An 18,541-nucleotide genomic window follows, 5' to 3' on the forward strand; every position below is an offset into this window, starting at 1 on the left:
TACCCACACACACAGCCTGCCCTAAGCCTCTACAGCATCAGTCACCTACACGTAATGACTTACGCTGCCAAGAAAAGAAACAAAGCAGAAAAGATTCCCATCACCACTTTCTGCGCAAGCCAGCCTCGCCTGACTTCCCCTCTTGTGTACTGTGAAGAAAGCATCATGCTTCATGTGGCTGCCAGAGAAGAAGGGACTTCCAAGACTCAGACAGAAGAGTGGGGAAGGGGAGGACGGAGGCCAGCTGGAACTTCCTTAGAACCCCCCAGCCTCCTCTGCAGCATGCTTCTTCCATAACCTCTTCTTCCTCTGTCCAGGGAAACTCCCTGGTTCTTCCCTCCTTAGCCATTTCAGAAACAGACGCAGAGACACTCTCAAAATGTGTGCGCAAATCAGCGTGTACATCAACAGTGCTATTCGCACCCACAGCACCACGCTGGCGCTGCTCATTCAATGGCATTTAGAAATGTGCAGCTTCATCCACATGTTCCTCCTGGGCAAAAAAAGTCCAACTGTGTCACTACAATGACAGCAAGAGCTCTTTGTCACGAGCACCCAGTATTCATTCATTCATAGGGTATTTTGTACGTTATAGTTCTAGAAATAATGCAAGTTCCAAACGATCTTTGCATGTAAAGACTCCACTCAACAGCACACTTAGCCTTGTGGCCACTGCAGTGGGGCAGGGTGTCCTCACCAATGGCTAGCTGGGTGACCTGGGGCAGGTCACTAAACCTGGGCATCTCACTTACCTCTCTTACAGCAGAGGCTGCCACCAAGCTCAAAGGGACCTTTGCGAGACTGCCACATAAACCCTGAATTTCATACTATTCCTACATGAACAGAAAGGATAAGAGAGGACTTGTTACAATATAAATGCTTCAAGCTCCCTACAACAGACCCAACTCTGAGGATGTACACAAAGTTCAAATACATAAAGAACTGGAGTGCATGTTAGCCTAAAAAGCCAAACCCAAATCAGTCAAAAAGCTCCTTTGAAGTCTGAAGGAATTTAGGAAACCAGAAAGGCTACTCCTGTTATGCTTCCAAGTCTCTCAAAACCAGGAGTTGTTAGTAATTTCGTTCACCAGCAATTTCCAGCTTGATTTCTCACTGAAAAGGTGCACATAAATTTAATCCAGAGTCAATTCCTAAATTATAGCTTTATAAATATCTGTTACAAAAATAAAAATAGCTTAAAATCTGTCATAAGCTTTGGAGTTACCTTTTCCAAGGAGCAGTTTAAACATCCAGGGCAACTTCAACACACTTTCCTGTGGAGTATCTATAAATTTGATTAAAGATTACCTAAAACTGGCCACACATTCTTTAGTCAGGTTTCATGATTTTCTGGGTCTAAGCAGGAATATTAGGAATGACAAGACAGTCTTACTACCAAAAACTAGAACACTACAGGAGAGTTTTCTATTTTAACATGCACATATGGAGAGACGTGCATATGAGCAACTTCACTGGGATATATCTGTGAAGAAACAATGATTAGGTAATTTCTCTCTCACATTTTCAGACCATCATTTATTTCATAATGAGGATAACCATTCTCCTTTCCCTTCAGCTGCTCCTATGACAGCACCTATGTAATTTCTACACATCTGGGAAGGGCCTTATTAGTTCCTATTTGAACTTAGGATGCACATGAGTCTAACTTTCTCATCTTTCACTACTGTAACTTGGCAGAGCTTCTTTAATAATATTCAGTGTAGTCTAGGCCCAGCGTATACTCAAGTAATGACACTGGAATACTGTTTCCATGAGCAGCGTCTTGACAGCAAGACAAGGCTGCCAGAACAGTGGAGCGGAAAGACCGGCATAGTGTACTGAGTAGTATCTGTTAATTTTATACCTCTCTTTTTCCTCACACAGCAAAGTAGTAATGCAACTATTCTTTTAATAAAATTAATATATTAAAGCCCATGGAAATAACAGTTACCTTTCCATGCCTACCGTGGAGCTTTAAAAATGGAAGAGAAGCCCAGATTTTCACTATAGCCCTTGCAGCACTGTCATCAAGCTCAGAACTGGACCTACCGCACCCACAGCCTACTTACACACAGACGTCAACAGTAACAACTCACTATCATATTCCAATAATACTTCCAAACATACAAATAAGAGTAAAAAAAAGAGCCTGACTTACTCCTCTCTTCATCAAGTACAGAAGCATTCTCGCTGTGAGGTTTGGTTAAAAGCCAGTTCAAGGAAAAGGAAAAGAAAAGGAAAAAAAGGGCGGGCAAGAAGGGCAGGAAGGGTGGGAAAAAGAACCATTATCTGACTACAACTGTAGGAACATACAGAATACTAAACATTTTGAAAATGTGCATCTTAATAGTAATCGCATCTCCTCTTCAGAAAGTGATATTTTTGGGCCAACAATGCAGAAAACAAGTACTACACTAGTCCTACTAGTTTCAAGTTGATTACAGAGAGCCTCATGAAGTCCTAAATTCTCCGATTAAACCAATGCTTTAAGCTCTTCATTTTTTATTTCAAGCAGCCTGACTTTTAAAGAAAGGATTGTGACTTTGTATGACTTAAAGGATTCCTGTTTTCATCTTCTGGGAATCTAAGTGAACTACTGAAAGCTCTTCTCTGAATTTTCAGATCTAACTGCTTCTCCCCACAACATCACAACTCATCTAGTGCTGTAGCTGAGTTCTGATCCAAAACTCATTAACATCTGACATGAGGGTGCTGCCTGTGGAAAGGTTAATGGGACTGACTGGTAGAAAGCAATAGCTGGTCATGATTTCTTCTGCTTTCACTATGCTTTCTCATTTCTTTTACTATTCCCAGTGCTAGCAACTTTAATCAACGCTACTCAACAGCACACCCCCGAGAAAACCCAGCAGCATTTCCTTCTTAGCAGCTAAACAAGGTGAAATCTCACTGCTTCTCTAATGATGTCTGCTACAAGGTATAAATCAATCGGAGGGAAGAGTGACCTCCAATGGACAGATGTATGAAGGAACTGCCATTCCAGACCACATTACATTTCCTTTCAATAGGTTTTGCTTAGCTTTTCTTTCTAAAACGAAGATTCCAACCAAGAGGTGTAATCAGCACATCGAAATGCACATTTCCAGAACATGTTGTTGATCAAATTTTACTCTGCTGCTGGATAAAACATTGAAAGTTTCATTTCTAAGAGAGCTTTTCCCTGGTATTACTGTAAATCTATTGGTATCATAAGATAATAAAGACACTATGGGGAAACATCTATCTTTTACTTATTTGCTAGATCCTGTTAATTTACACGGACACATTAACATGAAGTAATTTAAAATAAAGAAACCTACAGCATGGTGCTTCTACACAGACCTCACAGCACCATGGCTACATTCACTCAGAAAGCCTCGATGCACATTGTCTCTAGAGGCAACATCCTTGGCATCACTAACATTCCCCGTGTCAAGACAGGAATGAGTTCAGTAAATTCACCCCAAGCAAAACTGTGTCTGAGGATGTTCACCAGCCCCAAAAGAACACACAGTTCTTTATTTGCACTGTTGAAGCCTGTAGGAGTAGTCTCTCATGTCTGAAGGTGCTTCAGAATTCAAGCTGATGCTCATAAAACTTGGCAGATTTACCCCTCAGAAACCTGGCGCCTTCCAGTGTGACTGTGAACTTGACCCTTACCACTGCTGCCACGTCCCACTCTACATTCACCAAAAGATGCACTGAGAGAGGATAACTAACATTACAAACCAAATCATTTTTCTGGTTTGGTTGGTTTGGTTTTTTCTCTTCCATCTGCCAAACACAATGGGTGACTTCCATGATGTGCACACTGTACTGCCAGGAAAAGAGTTTGAGGCTTCCAACAAATTTCCAAGACCACAGATCTCTACCACCAGCTGTTATTGCAGGTAGAATGACCGGTGCCACTGCCAGTCAAGGGCTTGGGCTTCCTGATGACTTCAACCACCTCCGAGCAAGATTTCCAATTTTAATTCAAGCCATGAGAGGCTCAGATACCAAATGATAGCTATCAACTTTCTTACTATATTTAAAATATTTGCAGGGGCTGAGGTGTACGGGTAATTTAAAGCATATTGCAGACTTGTGATGATTCTTGTGATGCAGATCATGGTGGTGCACGTACGTAAACGCACAACATTTACATCTCCGTGGAACCGCCGCTTATGGCTGACTGTGATGCCTATTCATTGTAACATGCAATGGTTACTGCATTACAAGTCAAATCTCCATCACGTGTTTTTAACAGTCGCACAGAGCTGCCTGTCACCTACGTGCCAGGAACCCACTCGGCAATCCTGTCTGAACTGTAGCCTATCTTTTGGGGAAAAAAAAACAGTCCTCTTTGGATCAACTGTCCCAACAGATATCAAGACAGAGCAGTCAGCACAGTCAACCTCCCATGCACGAGAAGTTGCAGGACTGAAGACCCCCTCCCTCCTGTCCCTAACAGACTATGTCACTATTACACTTAAAAACCCAGCAGAAGTGGGGTGTAACCCGTGCTTGGTTGCCAGCTGGTTTTTCTGTTTCCTTTTAACACTGTGGAACTGCCAAACTACCGGGCAGCCCATCGGCGAGTGTCTTGTTCGAGGCATTGAAACATAAAGCTCCCTCCTGTCTGCGAGTCGTCTGCCGCGCATACGGAAACCTGACATATGGTGTCTCTAAAACTGAGCACCACTGTCCAGACTCCACACGATAAACATTCCCAGATGCAGAAGCCTCAGACCATACCAGGAGAAATGCGAATCAAACAGATGAAGATGCCCGTTGAGGTCTCTTCACGAAAACAGTGAACCAACACATACAGGGCCTTAAGTTAAACCAGACCAGTGTAGCGATGCAATTAAAAAAAGAGCTTTACAACTCTGCATACTACTTACGTTTGCCAGCACAAGGCTAACTGCTCATCGCTTGGGTGCCAGGAGAAAATCCTGACAGCATTTTTTTAACCTTGTTTGCGCTTAAAAATGCAAATGACACTGCTTTTTTTTTTTTTTTTCTGACTGAGTGCCATGTAAATAGCAAGTCGTGGATTTTTATTTTTATTTAATAAAAAAGTGCAACTTTGTTTCCTCTATTCTGTTTAATTCTTTTTTGTGTTTATAGGATTCTTCAGCAGGGAAAAGGCCAGAGAAACTGAGATTTCATTCAGGGAATTGGTTCATTCTCATTGAGCGTTTTACAGAATAGCACAGAAAAAGATTGAAATGGTTATTCCCCGAGGACAGTGATGTAATATTCTTGCACGCATTGATGAGTATCTCAAGAATCTAATCCTCAAGAGGAAATAATAGTATTTTTTTTCTGGCTAAACTTCAGTGGTTACTCTTCTGAGGACTATGAGATCTATATTCAAAATGAGATTTCTTTCGTGATGATTTTTCTTCTTTAAAAGCAAAGAATGCAAAATAAATACTTAATCTCTGTTGGACTAAACTTCGTTATTTGCAGGATTTTCCATGTTCACCAGCACACTTCTTAACCCACGTTTATCCCTTGTTGCTAGCCCTTGCAACATTACCATGCCCTGGCCAGGAGGTAACCCAGTTTGCTCACACGCCTTTGCTTCAACCCTGAGGACACTGTCTGATTACTCACTAAGGGAGCAAAACCTAAACTACCATGCTTTATTTTCTTCAGAACTCAAATTTATTTGACACAGTGTGAAGTTACTACATGAATTCCCTGTACAAGGGGGACTTAATTTACAACAAGCCAGCAAAGATGAAATCAGGATTCTCTATATTCTTTTGTTGCAAGAAGTGAGAAAACAGCAGGATGCATTTAGGGCTCAAAAATCGTCCCCATGGACCAATCTCTTACTTCTTGCAATAATGAATCCCTAAACTCTCTGTTTCAGCAAAGGGTCCCAGATCCATCGAAAGTGATTACCCTCTGCTCTTTCAACATCAGTTCTTCCCTATTCACAACAGAGCTCAATTACATGTTGAACTTCACACCTTCAGTACTTTTTTTTTTCCCCGAACAGGAGCATTATTTCTGGTCTTCTTTCCAAAAGAAAGGACACTTATGGATTATCTTGCCTGCCTGTGCCCCTATTCCCACCCTCCTTTTAAACCCACTGGCAAACCTTAACCAAAATTAGAGTTGGAATCAAAGCCTCAAAGTTCTGATATATTTTGTAAAAATCAGCAGCTGACACAGCAGAGACCCTATCAATTCCTCCATTTCTTAACTGACAAACTGACATGGGCAGAAGAAAGCAGCAATTTTTCCTTGTTCCTATAACTAAGAAATTCAGAAAGATTCAGGCAAATGAAGCAAAGCTGCTCAGCATGGGACCCTGCCCTGCCAGGTTGGGTTCCGTAGGGATTCTCTACACAGCAGCATCAGCCAAAGCCCTAGTGCCAAAGCTACTTGTTTTGTGTTTATGCAGCCCCTCGTATGCTTCAGAGGAATGACTTCTGATTTCAAAGCAAGAGAAGATCCAGGTTCAAATCAGTTTGATTTGCTGTTATGCCTGCTGGCAGACAAAAAAATGTAGCACACCTGCAGAAGCACTCATCTCCCTAAATTTGGGATACTTCCAAGTCATTGTGTTCATTCAGAAGGTATTATGACCATCCTCATTCGAAACCCGAAAGATGGACAAATATGTTCTGTAATTGTAAAATGCTTCAGCTTCTGTACTGAGAGACTAAGGGAGACTGGAAAAGTTAACAAATTAAATGGATTTTGCTCAGGTTTGCTAACCATGCCTCCACACTGCAACCCCTTCCAAGGAACTTCAATGTATTGTAATGGAAGGGGATGAAGGAAAAACCTTGATGCGTTTATAACAAATAAATAGATAAACAAACAAAAAAACCAACCAAAAAAAACCCCAAAAAACAAAACCCAAGCAGCTCCATTTTAATCATGAAACACTGAAAATATTCTGCATACTGGTATAGCCGTGACAGTTCAGTGTCTGCTCTTGCTTCCACAAATGCGGAACCACCATCCCAACTACCGACACTTTGGTGAAAAAGGGTGAAGGATATATTCCTCATTAAACTATTGCTGTGCCAGCCTGTATAGGGTTGAGGGTTTCTAACCCTACTGAACCCATGCTGACACACTAAAAGAAGGGTCCTCCTCTTCCTCCCGCTGACAATTATGCAAGCAAGCAGCTGGCGCATCGCACTGCATCCTAATCCTGAAGGGCTTCTGGCTCCCAAAAGGTGGGATTCAGGCCTGCTACGCAGCAAACGCTCTTCTAATGAAACGGTGGATCAGAAAAGGTTATCACAACATTGCCTTTCAGCCTCTTATTCTAAAAATGGAAAAATCCCTGGACACTTCTTGGGAATGTTAATCACTGCTGAGGAGGAAACAAAAAAATTAAAAAAAAATAATCATTTCCTTACTGATAACCTACACTCCAACCCTGGTGTGATTATAGGTCTGCAGCTCCCCAGTGCCCTTGAGAAATGGACACGTCTGTACTTTCTGGTAGAATTCTTTCCCTTACATTTTGGTAGGGGGATACTCAACTTCAGGAAAACCAAATCAGTTTTATATTTCTGAATCTAGTTCCAGAAATTAATAAAGGTGAATTTGTTTTGTGGTTTCTATAAGAGTTCTTAATTTATTGCTGTCAAATTTGTGTACAGATACTGTTAAGAACAACACAGCTCCTTCATCCAAACAACAGGAAAAAATAGGTGAAGTCTTAATTGAAAAAACCTAATTATTTAAAAACAGCTGACATGCTTTGAAACAACTCTGTGGGTTGTTGGGGTTTTTTTCTGTTAGAAATCCATGCACACATATTACAACCAAACCCAAAATAACAGCCTTCTCAATGTAACCTGATTTAAAGCTCTAGTGGTTTAAGCTTAATCAGCCATGTGCCACAGATACTAAAAATGTCATTTTAAGCAAGACACAGGAAATACAGCTTAGAAATACACTCTTAGTATTTTTGCCTCCAGCCTTACAAACATTTGTGCCCATTTACAAATTTATATGTATGGGTAGTCCACATAGTTCAAGCCATCATCCCGTGCAGGAGTCAGGAACTGCTTCACCAAACCAAAGATGATTATTAAAGGACATCTTTGGGTCATTTAAGACTGTGGAAGAGCATCTTTGTGAATTGTGTAACGTGCAGGAATCATGATCAAACACTGCAAACTCCCAGGCTGTACATGCCTCTTCACAAGGCAGATTTGTCTGTGGTGTGAGTGAGTCTCTGCAGGTTAGATTTAGCTACAAGAAATACACGGAGTGTAGTCGCTTATCTGAGATTGTCCAGACTCTAACGGCCTGGAAATACACAAAGCAGTTTTGCAAGATCAGATTTTTCAAATGAAAATTCCAGTACCGGTTGTGTTTCAACCTGGCTGGAAATCTCTCCAGCACAGATTCTTTTATGCTGGTTTAATAGTTTGAGTTTCAGCTGAAATCTGGAATTTTAAAAGCATACACAGACTTTTTAAAATTTTGCTTTAAAATCATAAAGCACATGGATTTGGGTGTGATTTGAACGGTGACAAAAAAAATACAAACCTCAACTGTTTAGCAGTACTTTGCCCTGTCACTGTCACACAGCTCCCAAGCCATGCTTGAGGACTGAAGCATTTATCTTAACACTGTCATGCCATTTCCCATCATAAATACTTTCAACAAGCTGGACATACATCAGACCCCAAGACCTATCAGTAGAATGACACTCCTTTGAAGGCAAGTCTGATAAAAACTGACAGTCCTCAAAGTCAGACCTCTTTATGTATCCTTAACAGTGAGTTATTCCACGCTTCCCCCACCCCCCCAATAGGATTCTACTGGGTCATAAGAAAATATTTGGAAATTATATGTTATCATATTACAATATTTAATTCCAATAATATACTTACTGGACACTCTCTGCAGAATATAGACTGCTCCAACAAAAAGCCCTCGATCCCTGACCTTCTGCTTAGATGCAGAGTTTCTTGTGAAGCCAACAGGAGTAGTGGTGCATATAAAGTGATGCATGAAACGCGATGAACTGAGGGAGCTATTTACGTACGCCTTGTAAGCTCTTTTCGGTATTAGGCTCGCTCTTTCTGTGCAGAAGCAAAGTTGACTGTCAGATGGGTTTGGCTGCTTTCTCGCATTCTGTGTAGGAATAACACGAAGAATTGGGGATTTTGATGGTCATCCATGGAAATAAAGCATTCTTGCACGGGATATGGCTGCTAACTGGTTTTTAATTTTGAAACCTAAGCAGACAACAATTAAGAACAATGGAAGATTTTTTTTCTGTCACTCACCAGAGAGGAGCAGGACAGAAAAAGACACCTGGGGCAGGATGAAAGCAGCTGGGGAAAACGGTGAATAACCCTGTGTTACGAAAGGAAAGACAGACAGCATGGGGGGCTTCGGTATTCAAAAGCACCCATGATTAAAAAAAAAAAAAAAATTAAAAAATTACATTGTGCTCACATTACAAAATCTTCATGGCAAAGGCTGTTGATGTCACTGCATAGATTACCCAGACTAAAACACTAAGTTAAAGAAACTAATGGTCTTAGAAAGAAGACTTTGTATTTTCCAACAGCTTTGACGCTGACTTTTTTTAAGGGGTGCAACATTCTTATGAATGTAGAGATATTTATACGTTGGAAAAATGTTATTGGCTGGGCCAGAAGAAGTTCTTTAGTAACAACAAATGCTTGGCAGAAAATAGCAACGCGCCATCCCAGAGATCAGAATTTAACTGTTACCACTCACATCTGGGACAACCAGCTACTACCACTGTATTTGAAATGTACTGCTTCAAAGACATCGCTGTTGCTTTCTTTTTGAGACACACTTTCCAGCACTTTGAGTTTAGGACCTGCAACTGTCCCCAGAATGCTCGAGCCTTACTTAATATCCTCATCAAGTGTAAAGGTTTTCAAGAGCTTTGGTTTCAAGATGTTGCAGTGAGCACTGCACTGGAAAGTAAGGGCTACAACTCATTTTCTAAAACCTGAATCTTATTTAGCTGCTCTACTAAAGTCCATTTGAAAATCCTGGAACCACCGACAGATGCTTAAAACTCCTGAAAATGCCACTCCGTAATGCTGGTTTAGCAGAACTGCAGGCAGATACCTGAATTCAGAGAAACGTGGGATACTGGAATGGGGAATTTTTGGTTTATTTTTTTTCCAGCTGCCCTACAGAAATTTAAAAGTGCACACCTGAAGACAGGATTGCTGAAAGGAGAGCACACTCCACTGCTGGCTCCCAGCATAGGCAGCCCTAGCAATAAAGGCACGGCAACACGGACTCTGCTGCCATGCCTCCAGCACTTCCATCACACTTCTGCTTGTGGCATGGGTGCAGCCCAGGACTAATGACCTTGTAGCATACGCCCCGAAATCTTCTGGAAGCTGGCCCCATTTTCTGCTCTCACAAATTACCTGAAGGGCCAAGTCTGATTCCTTGGCCAAATGACACCTAGCAAGGTGCCCAAGAATAGGTACAGGGAAGGGAGGCAGGAGAATCAGTGCTTTTCCTCCCTCTTCCTTTCATTTGAATGTTACAAATGCTGCAATTTAAGCAATGGAATCAGTATCTCAACTTGATTTTATTAAGGTTTCCATTTTTTTACATTATATTTACATTATTTTAAAATTATCACCTGCAGTGTTTCAGTTGGCTGTCAGAACGGCAAGGCCCAGTGTGGCATTTCTGGAGTTGTCCCCAGTAAAACCTCAATTTCAGCCGACATAAAACTAACCTCTTCAGGAAGCAAATATTTCCAAATATTTCCTGCCCACAGCTAAGCCGTAAATCACATGCTGCATTCGATTGCTTCACTTTCTAGCAATTAGTAACTTTATTTTTTTAGTTTAGAAACCAAAACACTGCAAAGCTACAAATTCTAAGAATGGAAGAATATGCTCGGTGACACTGATCTGTCCTTACACGTTTTTGGTACTGCTCATAGACACATCTGTCAAAAGACAAGGAGCCTTCCAACATCAGAGCTTCTCTGGCCCTGCCAGCTCCTCCCTTCCCTCCCTCTGCCTGTCCAGCTACCAGAAGGTACCAGGCTTTGAAACAGGCTGGGATTTAAAGCAGCACATCCAGAGAAAAGCCTACTATTTCCCAAAGGTGAAGCACTGGCTTCCAAGGGAGGCCGCTGCCACATTATCACAGTTCTAAACCTGAGAAAACAAAGACCTGGTGAAGAAGTATGAATCACATGGGTAGACTCCTGGGATTTTTAATCTATAACTTGATTTTGGTTTTCCTTTATTTTTCAGAATACTTTAAGTTGGCAAAGACAAAGGAATATTAGAATATTTACCAAGAAATATCTTTAACTGGCTGAATTCTAGAGAAAAGAAGTTTAAGGTCTATTATTCTTAATAGTCAGCTTCCTATATGCAAAACTAGGCGAAGATAATTACTAAAAATTACTGCTCTTGCCTCAGCAAGACCGTGTCAGTGAAAAAATGTCTACAAAAGCGAAACTCAGAAACAACTGGCCTTGCTTTTCAAATTACAAAGCTAACTCAGTGGACAAACCAACAGACACAGAAGTTCTTTTGGTTTTTATGGTCAAATGCACAGAGCACCGGTTTGCACCAGCACTGAGGTAGCTGCCCACACCCCAACGGGTGGTTCAGCCTGCGTGTCATGCCTAGCGAGCATCAGCAACACCCACCGGTACTATCTGAGCAATTTTCTTTGTAGTCTTCCCCCATAAAAAAAAGTTTGACTTACTTGAATTGAAAGCACTGAAACATCCACAGGAAGGTGGGAGATTTCAGAAAATGCATATACAAAAATAAATACATGATTTTTTTTTTTAAATATGTAAATATATATATAATGCATATAGGATAATTTTAAACTCCTGCATGTTTCTGAGCACACTTCCCGCTGGTCCTTCTGCGTAGGTTGATGTTACGACAGGACAGCAGAACAGCCTCTGCTCTTTATAAGCAGCAACACATCCATGTGCAGAGAACAATTCTGCTATTGATTTGGTGATGGTCCGTAATGCTTTCTTACTTGGCAAATTTTCTTTCTTCTCTGCCTATGCACTTATCAGCATGACTAAAAAACCTAGCATGCCTGCTTTTTGCTTAAGCAAAGCCCAGCAGAGCACATTTACACGTCGCTGAAGCTGTCCACAGTGTTTCCCCCTCCCTAAGGCAGTGCCTGCCGCTGGTTGAGGCACCATAAAGAAATTATTCGAGGTAACACCATACTGCATAGGAATGTGAAACTAAATCATCTCCTAAACTGATACCATCGAGAAATTGCTTCCAGTGCACTTCCTTCCCCTGTTAATTTCCCTTGCCTCTCCAAGGCTGCGGACTTTGGGAAAGGTGTCAGCGCTGAGCGCTACAGCAATGAAACAGGCACACTGCAGCAGGAGAGCCACCAATCTGATACGGCAATGCTTACACTTCTGGGGAATACTCAGCCTCCCAAAGGCATTTCTAATTATGTTCATAGACTTCAGGGGTGACATAATGTTAAGACATCTGCATTATTTTGCTTTTATAATTCCAACTGTCCAAAAGCAACCACACGGCCAGTCTCACATGCTAGATAATTTGCCAGTTTTGACGAGCCCACGAACAAATTCTGGATGAACACAGACATCCAAACTCTTTAGTGCACACTTATATACAAACAGAATCCCACACTATAGGTAATTTTTCTTCCACAATTAATGAAAAAGAGGTCAAAATGAAAATACAGTACTTTTTGACTCATGCTCAAAAATCCAGCAACACCTAAAGATGTTCTGCAACAAAGAATGCAAGTATTCTCTTTGCTGCAAAAATATGAATTAGTAGCCTTCACTGATGAGGCAAAACAGTGCATTTGAACCCAACAGCCAAAATTTTACTGTACCTTCGGAAAATATTATTTCAATTCCACAGAGTCACTGGCCAGCTCCTTTCATCTCTGACCCAGAAGGCACAAATCCACAATGTGGCAGCTTCCAGAAAAAACTGCAGAAGTGATAAATCAATCCATCAGGATTCCAGAAAAAAACAGATTTTACTCAGTAAATTGCACTTTTTGCAAGCCTTCTTTTAAATTATGAAGTTGTACTTTTTGAAGACACACAGCACATACACGTTACGTGCGCACATACCAGGAGAAGCATTCAGAGGAACTTGCCAAACTGTGCTAGAAAATAGGGCTGACATGATTATCGAGCAAAGCCATCTTTAAACAATCTTTGCAGCCTTCCGCATAGAATACATCCAGTGGCTTCTTTGTGCATAATCCCTCCACCTACTTCTCATCTACCAGGGACTCTGCGTATCCGACAATACAGAAAAAAGCAAGTAAGGGCTAACACAGGTCTTCTTTTCAGGCATCTTGGCAATCACCATAAAAAACCCAGGCCCTTGAGATGTGTTCCTTCGTTACCATTTGAGGACCACTATTAATCTGTAAAGCACCAGAAGATGGGCTGTGTAACAGTTACAGAGTCTGTTCTAAAAATCTATTCCTGCATAACCAGCTCCAAACTATGTGGCAAAAGATAAGTAATAAATCACTATTTAAAGTTAATATTTTAGAGTATCAAATGATATTTTCAGACTTTTTTGTACATTCATTTAAAACTTCATATCAGCCAAGTTTTAAAAGTTTTGCTTGAGACTGCAGGGCCGTGACCGAACTTGAGGCTGCTTGGTATCAAGGAGGAGAAGGGAAGCAAGCTTCACACTCGTATAAAGGACTATTGATGAGGTTTTAAATCTTCCCTAAATATTCCATTAGGCTGGATTTAAAATATATTACACAGTTTAATTACACATATAATTAAAATAATATTACACCATTAGCATCTATTGTTTGGCAACGCAGACTTGAGCCAGGCTAGGTGTCATATAAAAAGCCAAGGACTGAAGAAACTCTTAAAGAACTTAAAGGACTTGACAGAGCTACACAGCGGTCGGGGTGGCTGCAGAGGTGTTATCTCATCCACCCCTCGTGCTTCAGAGTAGATCCAACCCACGCTTCTCAACTCACAAGAGGAGACCTTCGCTCCCGCATGATTTTACCGCTGTAACTAACAAAATCACCAGCATAAATTTGACTGACTGGTGAAAAAACACAGCGGGGCCCTTCAGACCCACCAGTCAGTCGGGCTACTCACACAGAAGCGAGCTCTCAGCTAGCACCGTCATCGCAATTTCCCACAGGAATACAGGTAGGGCTCGCTCATGGTAGTGGAAGGAGGCTGATAGATGCCTGGCAGCTGCTAGAAAGCATCCAAATATCAGCTCTCGCTAATGCAAATGGTTAGAGAACACAGAAGGAAATGTCAATAAACTATCCTTGAAAAGCTACACTAAACGCAGCAAAAATAAAAAAATTAAGTTTTTTTATACACAAACTGGTGCCAATCCACAAGAGCTCCCCTTTCAGCAGTTGCCAGGATAAATTTCCCCTTTGGGCAGATGGTCCGAAACCTGAGTCCATCACGAATAAGAACGTGCAGCTTTACTTGGGCGCACACTGAAAAAAAACCCCAACCATCAAACCCCTAGAATTCTGTCCAGGGAAATTAATCGTTCTCAGCACCTTCGCAGATACAGTCTGCCCCTTTAGCACTGACCTACATACTGCACAGACTATGTTTCAAAACAATTTGACATTTAAATCAAACCTGCCCAGCCGCCTGCTCCCTCCCTTCGCTCCCAGCCCATGAACGACTGATTGACCGGTTGCCCTTAGAATAACAGCACTTAGTACTGCTCCAGGACACTCATGGTCTCCTCTGGACTTTTTGCACCATGGTTGAGGCTTGTCCTGACCTGGAGACTGCAGCTAGCATCCAGTGTGGGCTTTCAGTTACACACCGTGTCCAAAAGCGTATAGGGAAGGTAGTGGGCAACGCCTTTATTTCTTGACAAGAAATACTTGAAAATAACGGTATGCACTGTCATTTCAGAATTCAGTCAGGCTTGTCAGATTATGATTTTCCAAACAGTTGAGGGAAACAAGGCAATGAAGCCCCAGTGACCATCACTGAAAGCTGGGCACCTACAAGCCACCTCCGCAACATGGGAGAATTCCCAGCTGGTGGAGGATGATGTTCCTGCTGTCACAGAACAGGTACATGACACTGCTCTTCAGGTCACATCCCAAGTCAGCAAAGAATGATGAGCCAGACTGAGCTACTGTTACTGCTTTGCACCGTCATCACCTAAACCTTTCGGTGTGGTGCTCCACCTCCAACCAGCACATAGGGTCCCTGTGGCAGCCACTGCTGCTGCCATCAGTGTTGCTTTTAGGGAAGCCGGTGCTGCAAGTGCTGCTCCTTTCCTCTGGCAGGCTTAGTACAGAAACTCCAGGCGAGAGGGCTCTCCAGACCTGCTCAGCTTCAGAAATGTATCTTGCATTTCTACTTCAGCAGCATCGCTACTGTTAGGAGGTCACGCTGAGCCCTGACAGGGCTCAGGAGGCAGCTTTGCCACCCCAGAGCTGAAATTGGAGCTCTGCATGCATCAGCCATGAAACCAGCCCTGATAAATCCCTACATTCTTGAAATGCTCCTTCACAGCAGAGATGGCCACAGCTGGAACCATTGCATATTTGGAAAGTTTAAGCCCAGACGCACGTTTTATTGTCTGGGTTCTTCCTTACCTTTTAGCCAAATCTTGCACTCACTATATATTCAAAAGCTATTGAGACATTTAGGTGTTTAACAAGAAAAGTATTGTCGTAACCCCAAATACTTTCTCGACTTCTGGGCAAGCAGAATCAGTCTCCTACCTATTTAAAGCAAAAAACCCTCAAAGAACACAAACAACATTCTGCCACTGCTGCTTTTCTTTTCAGAGACCCAACCCCAAATAATTTCCAAGGTACATTCATTACTAAAAGACAGCTAATTCACAGACAGGCCTTATAACAAGCTGTGTCGCACATATTTTGAAAGCCCAGTACCTCTTAATTTCGTAGAATCATTTAGGTTGGAAAAGACCTTTAAGATCACAAAGTCCAACCGTTAACCCAGCACTGCCAAGCCCACTGCTAACCATGTCCCTAAGTGCCGCATCTCTGTGAAAAGAACTGTGAAGTTTTTTCTAAGCTATCAAAGATGATCAAATGACATTTTTCTTTTTTTTCACAGAGGAATTTGTTTCTTTATTTTATGCTTTAAACAGCTGCTTTTCTTTAAACCTGCAGGACCTGAGATAGGGTAAATCTTCCATGGATCAGAAACTTCACCATTTTCATCATGACCTGCTGCTCATCAGCTGAGGGCATTTACATAGCAAAGCGATTTATTTTATAGGGAGGCCCAGAGGTTCCAGTCAACTCTCAGAGTCCTGAAGTGTTACCACCTCTGTAAACTTTCAGCTGCAATACGCTTGACCCAAAGACCAAGCACACACCCACTTTAGGCTGAGCAACGAGCTGGAGACACTGGAAACTGGCAGTGTTGCCTCAAAGAGACAGTTAGTAGCGCCCACTAAAAATACCGTCACTGCATCAACCTCTGCTGCAGGAAATGAGCATTAAGCACGCCTCCACCCACAAGAAAAGGAGGAGGAGGAGGAGGAGGAGGAGACAGGCTGCAGCGTGCCCAAACACTGTCAAAACCTCTGCAGGACTTACTGTGGTTCTGCTCCTGCAGTCCCACCACAGGGAGCTACAGCCACTCCTGCTATGACCAGTAAAGCAGTTGTGTGACCAGTGCCGCTGCTGGTCTCTGGAATACCATTGCTTGCTGCTGTTTCGCCACAGCCTTGTACCTGCCAGCACGGCACCCTCTTTACACTGCTCTGCCGTGCATACTGAGACTGCACAGCCTCTCCCAGCTTCTCACAGTTTCTTGGCTTGACTGCTTACCCGTGGTGGCTGTGGTCAGTCCCATGCTTCTGGTTCCCCGGCTGTTCGCAGCTGTCTGTCCTTGAAGTTAAAGTTGCTTTCTGCGATTGTGTCCCTGTGCCCACCACTGTTACCTCATCCTGGCAAGGCCTGTCCCTGAGCCACCCCCACCTCCATTACCTCAGTGTGCCACCAGCCTCTTTCCAAACTCACCCGAACGTGGGTTTCTCTGAGCATCTTCCCAGCCTGGTTGAGTTGTCCTGGAGCAGTTGTGTTGAAATTCACTCAGCATCACCTGATCTGAATATCCAAAAGCAAACAAAACACTCTGTGGGACACTTTCAGCCTTGATTTCCTCCTATCCAACAGCCCGGCCTGGCTTACAGAAATGCTTCTGTCCCCTGGATCTTCCCTGACGAGGGGCCCAAGGATCTTCCTCAGTAAGCAGTTCCCAGAAGCATGGATGGGCATCTTCTGCTGGCTTTTGCCCTGTGGCCCTCCTGGCTCACCACTGCTCTTCAGTCACTGTACTGTCCATGCTCTCCACATTCCTTCCCAGGTTTCAGTCCGTGGCTGTTTCCACCCACAGCTTGTCAATTTAATTTCATTTTAACTTATTTTAGGGACTCTGATATAAAAACCCCTAAAAACAACCCAAAACAACCAAACAGAAAAAACCCCACACAGACACAAATGGAAACTTATGTAATGCCAAAACCCACTAGAATAGCATTGCAATGCATGCTGTACTTTACAAAACATTCATTAAGCAAAATACTTTGATGAACAGCTAAAAATATAAACCACAAAATCTTCATTAATAACAGATGAACGTAGCATTGCCCAAGCCAAATTCTGACAAGTAGAACCACAAATCATTGGGGCTGGAAGGGACCAGTGGAGATGATCTACCCCAACCCCTCTGCTCAAAGGAGGCTCAACTACAGCATGTTGCTCAGGACTGTGTCAGTCAGGTTTCAAATTATCTCCCACAACAGGCATCCACAACCTCTTTAAACAACCTGTTGTGAGTGTTCAGCTGCTCTCACTGTATTGTTTTTCCTTATGCTTCAACATAATTTCTTGTATTTCACTTTGTGCCTGTTGCCCCTTAGTCCTGTCTCTGGGCTCCACTAAGAAAAGCTCCATCTTCTTTACCTCTCCTATCAGCTATTTCTATGCAATTTTAGGATCCTCTGGAGCCTTCTCTTCTCCAGGCTGAACAGTCTCAGCTCTCTCACTCTCTCCTCATATGACAGATGCTTCAGTCCACCATCTTTGCGGGTGGGCTCTTCGCAGTATGTCCATGTCCCTCTTGTACTGGAGAGCCCAGGACAGGGACAAATACCTAGGCACATCTCACCAGGGAGGAGTAGACGGGAAGGTCCACCTCCCTCAACCTGCCAAGGAAACTTCTCAGCCCAGGATACCACTGGTCCTTTGTTGTGAGCATGTGTTGCTGGCTCACATTCAGCTCACTGTTCTCTAGGACATCCGTATTGCAAATTACCATGGTGATTAACAAAAGTTACAAAGCAGACTAATAAAATTCCTTCTATTTATTTTCTCATGCAATTTATCAGTATCAATTTGAAGCAGCCCAGTTTTTAGGGGCACCGTGTCCCTATTTGAACTGGGGAAACGGTGTGAAAAGCCTGAAACTTCAGGGTAACTCCCAAACTGGAATCTCAAACACAAAGACTTAAAAATAAGGTGCTGGTCCTAAAACTCTGTGTGGTTT

At 42.5% G+C, this 18,541-nt stretch overlaps 1 protein-coding gene across 4 annotated transcripts in view; it reads right to left on the reverse strand.

The window, feature by feature from the left end:
* LOC308072643 (uncharacterized protein) overlaps positions 1-18,541 on the reverse strand; it is a 114,899-nt gene that overhangs the window by 42,293 nt on the left and 54,065 nt on the right. For 3 of the 4 annotated variants that reach the window (XR_013931724.1, XM_080409842.1, XM_080409843.1), the window contains exon 3: positions 8,865-17,100. Coding sequence is in view for 2 of the 4 variants with exons in the window: in XM_080409842.1 (XP_080265968.1) it covers positions 8,865-8,985 (121 nt within the window). In the remaining 2 variants the exon portion in view is untranslated. Of the gene's footprint in view, positions 17,101-18,541 lie in introns of all 4 variants that reach the window. The other variant, XR_013931723.1, reaches the window with a different exon arrangement.

Source organism: Falco punctatus (assembly GCF_963210335.1).
Source record: "Falco punctatus genome assembly, chromosome: 1".
Classification (NCBI taxonomy): domain Eukaryota; kingdom Metazoa; phylum Chordata; class Aves; order Falconiformes; family Falconidae; genus Falco; species Falco punctatus.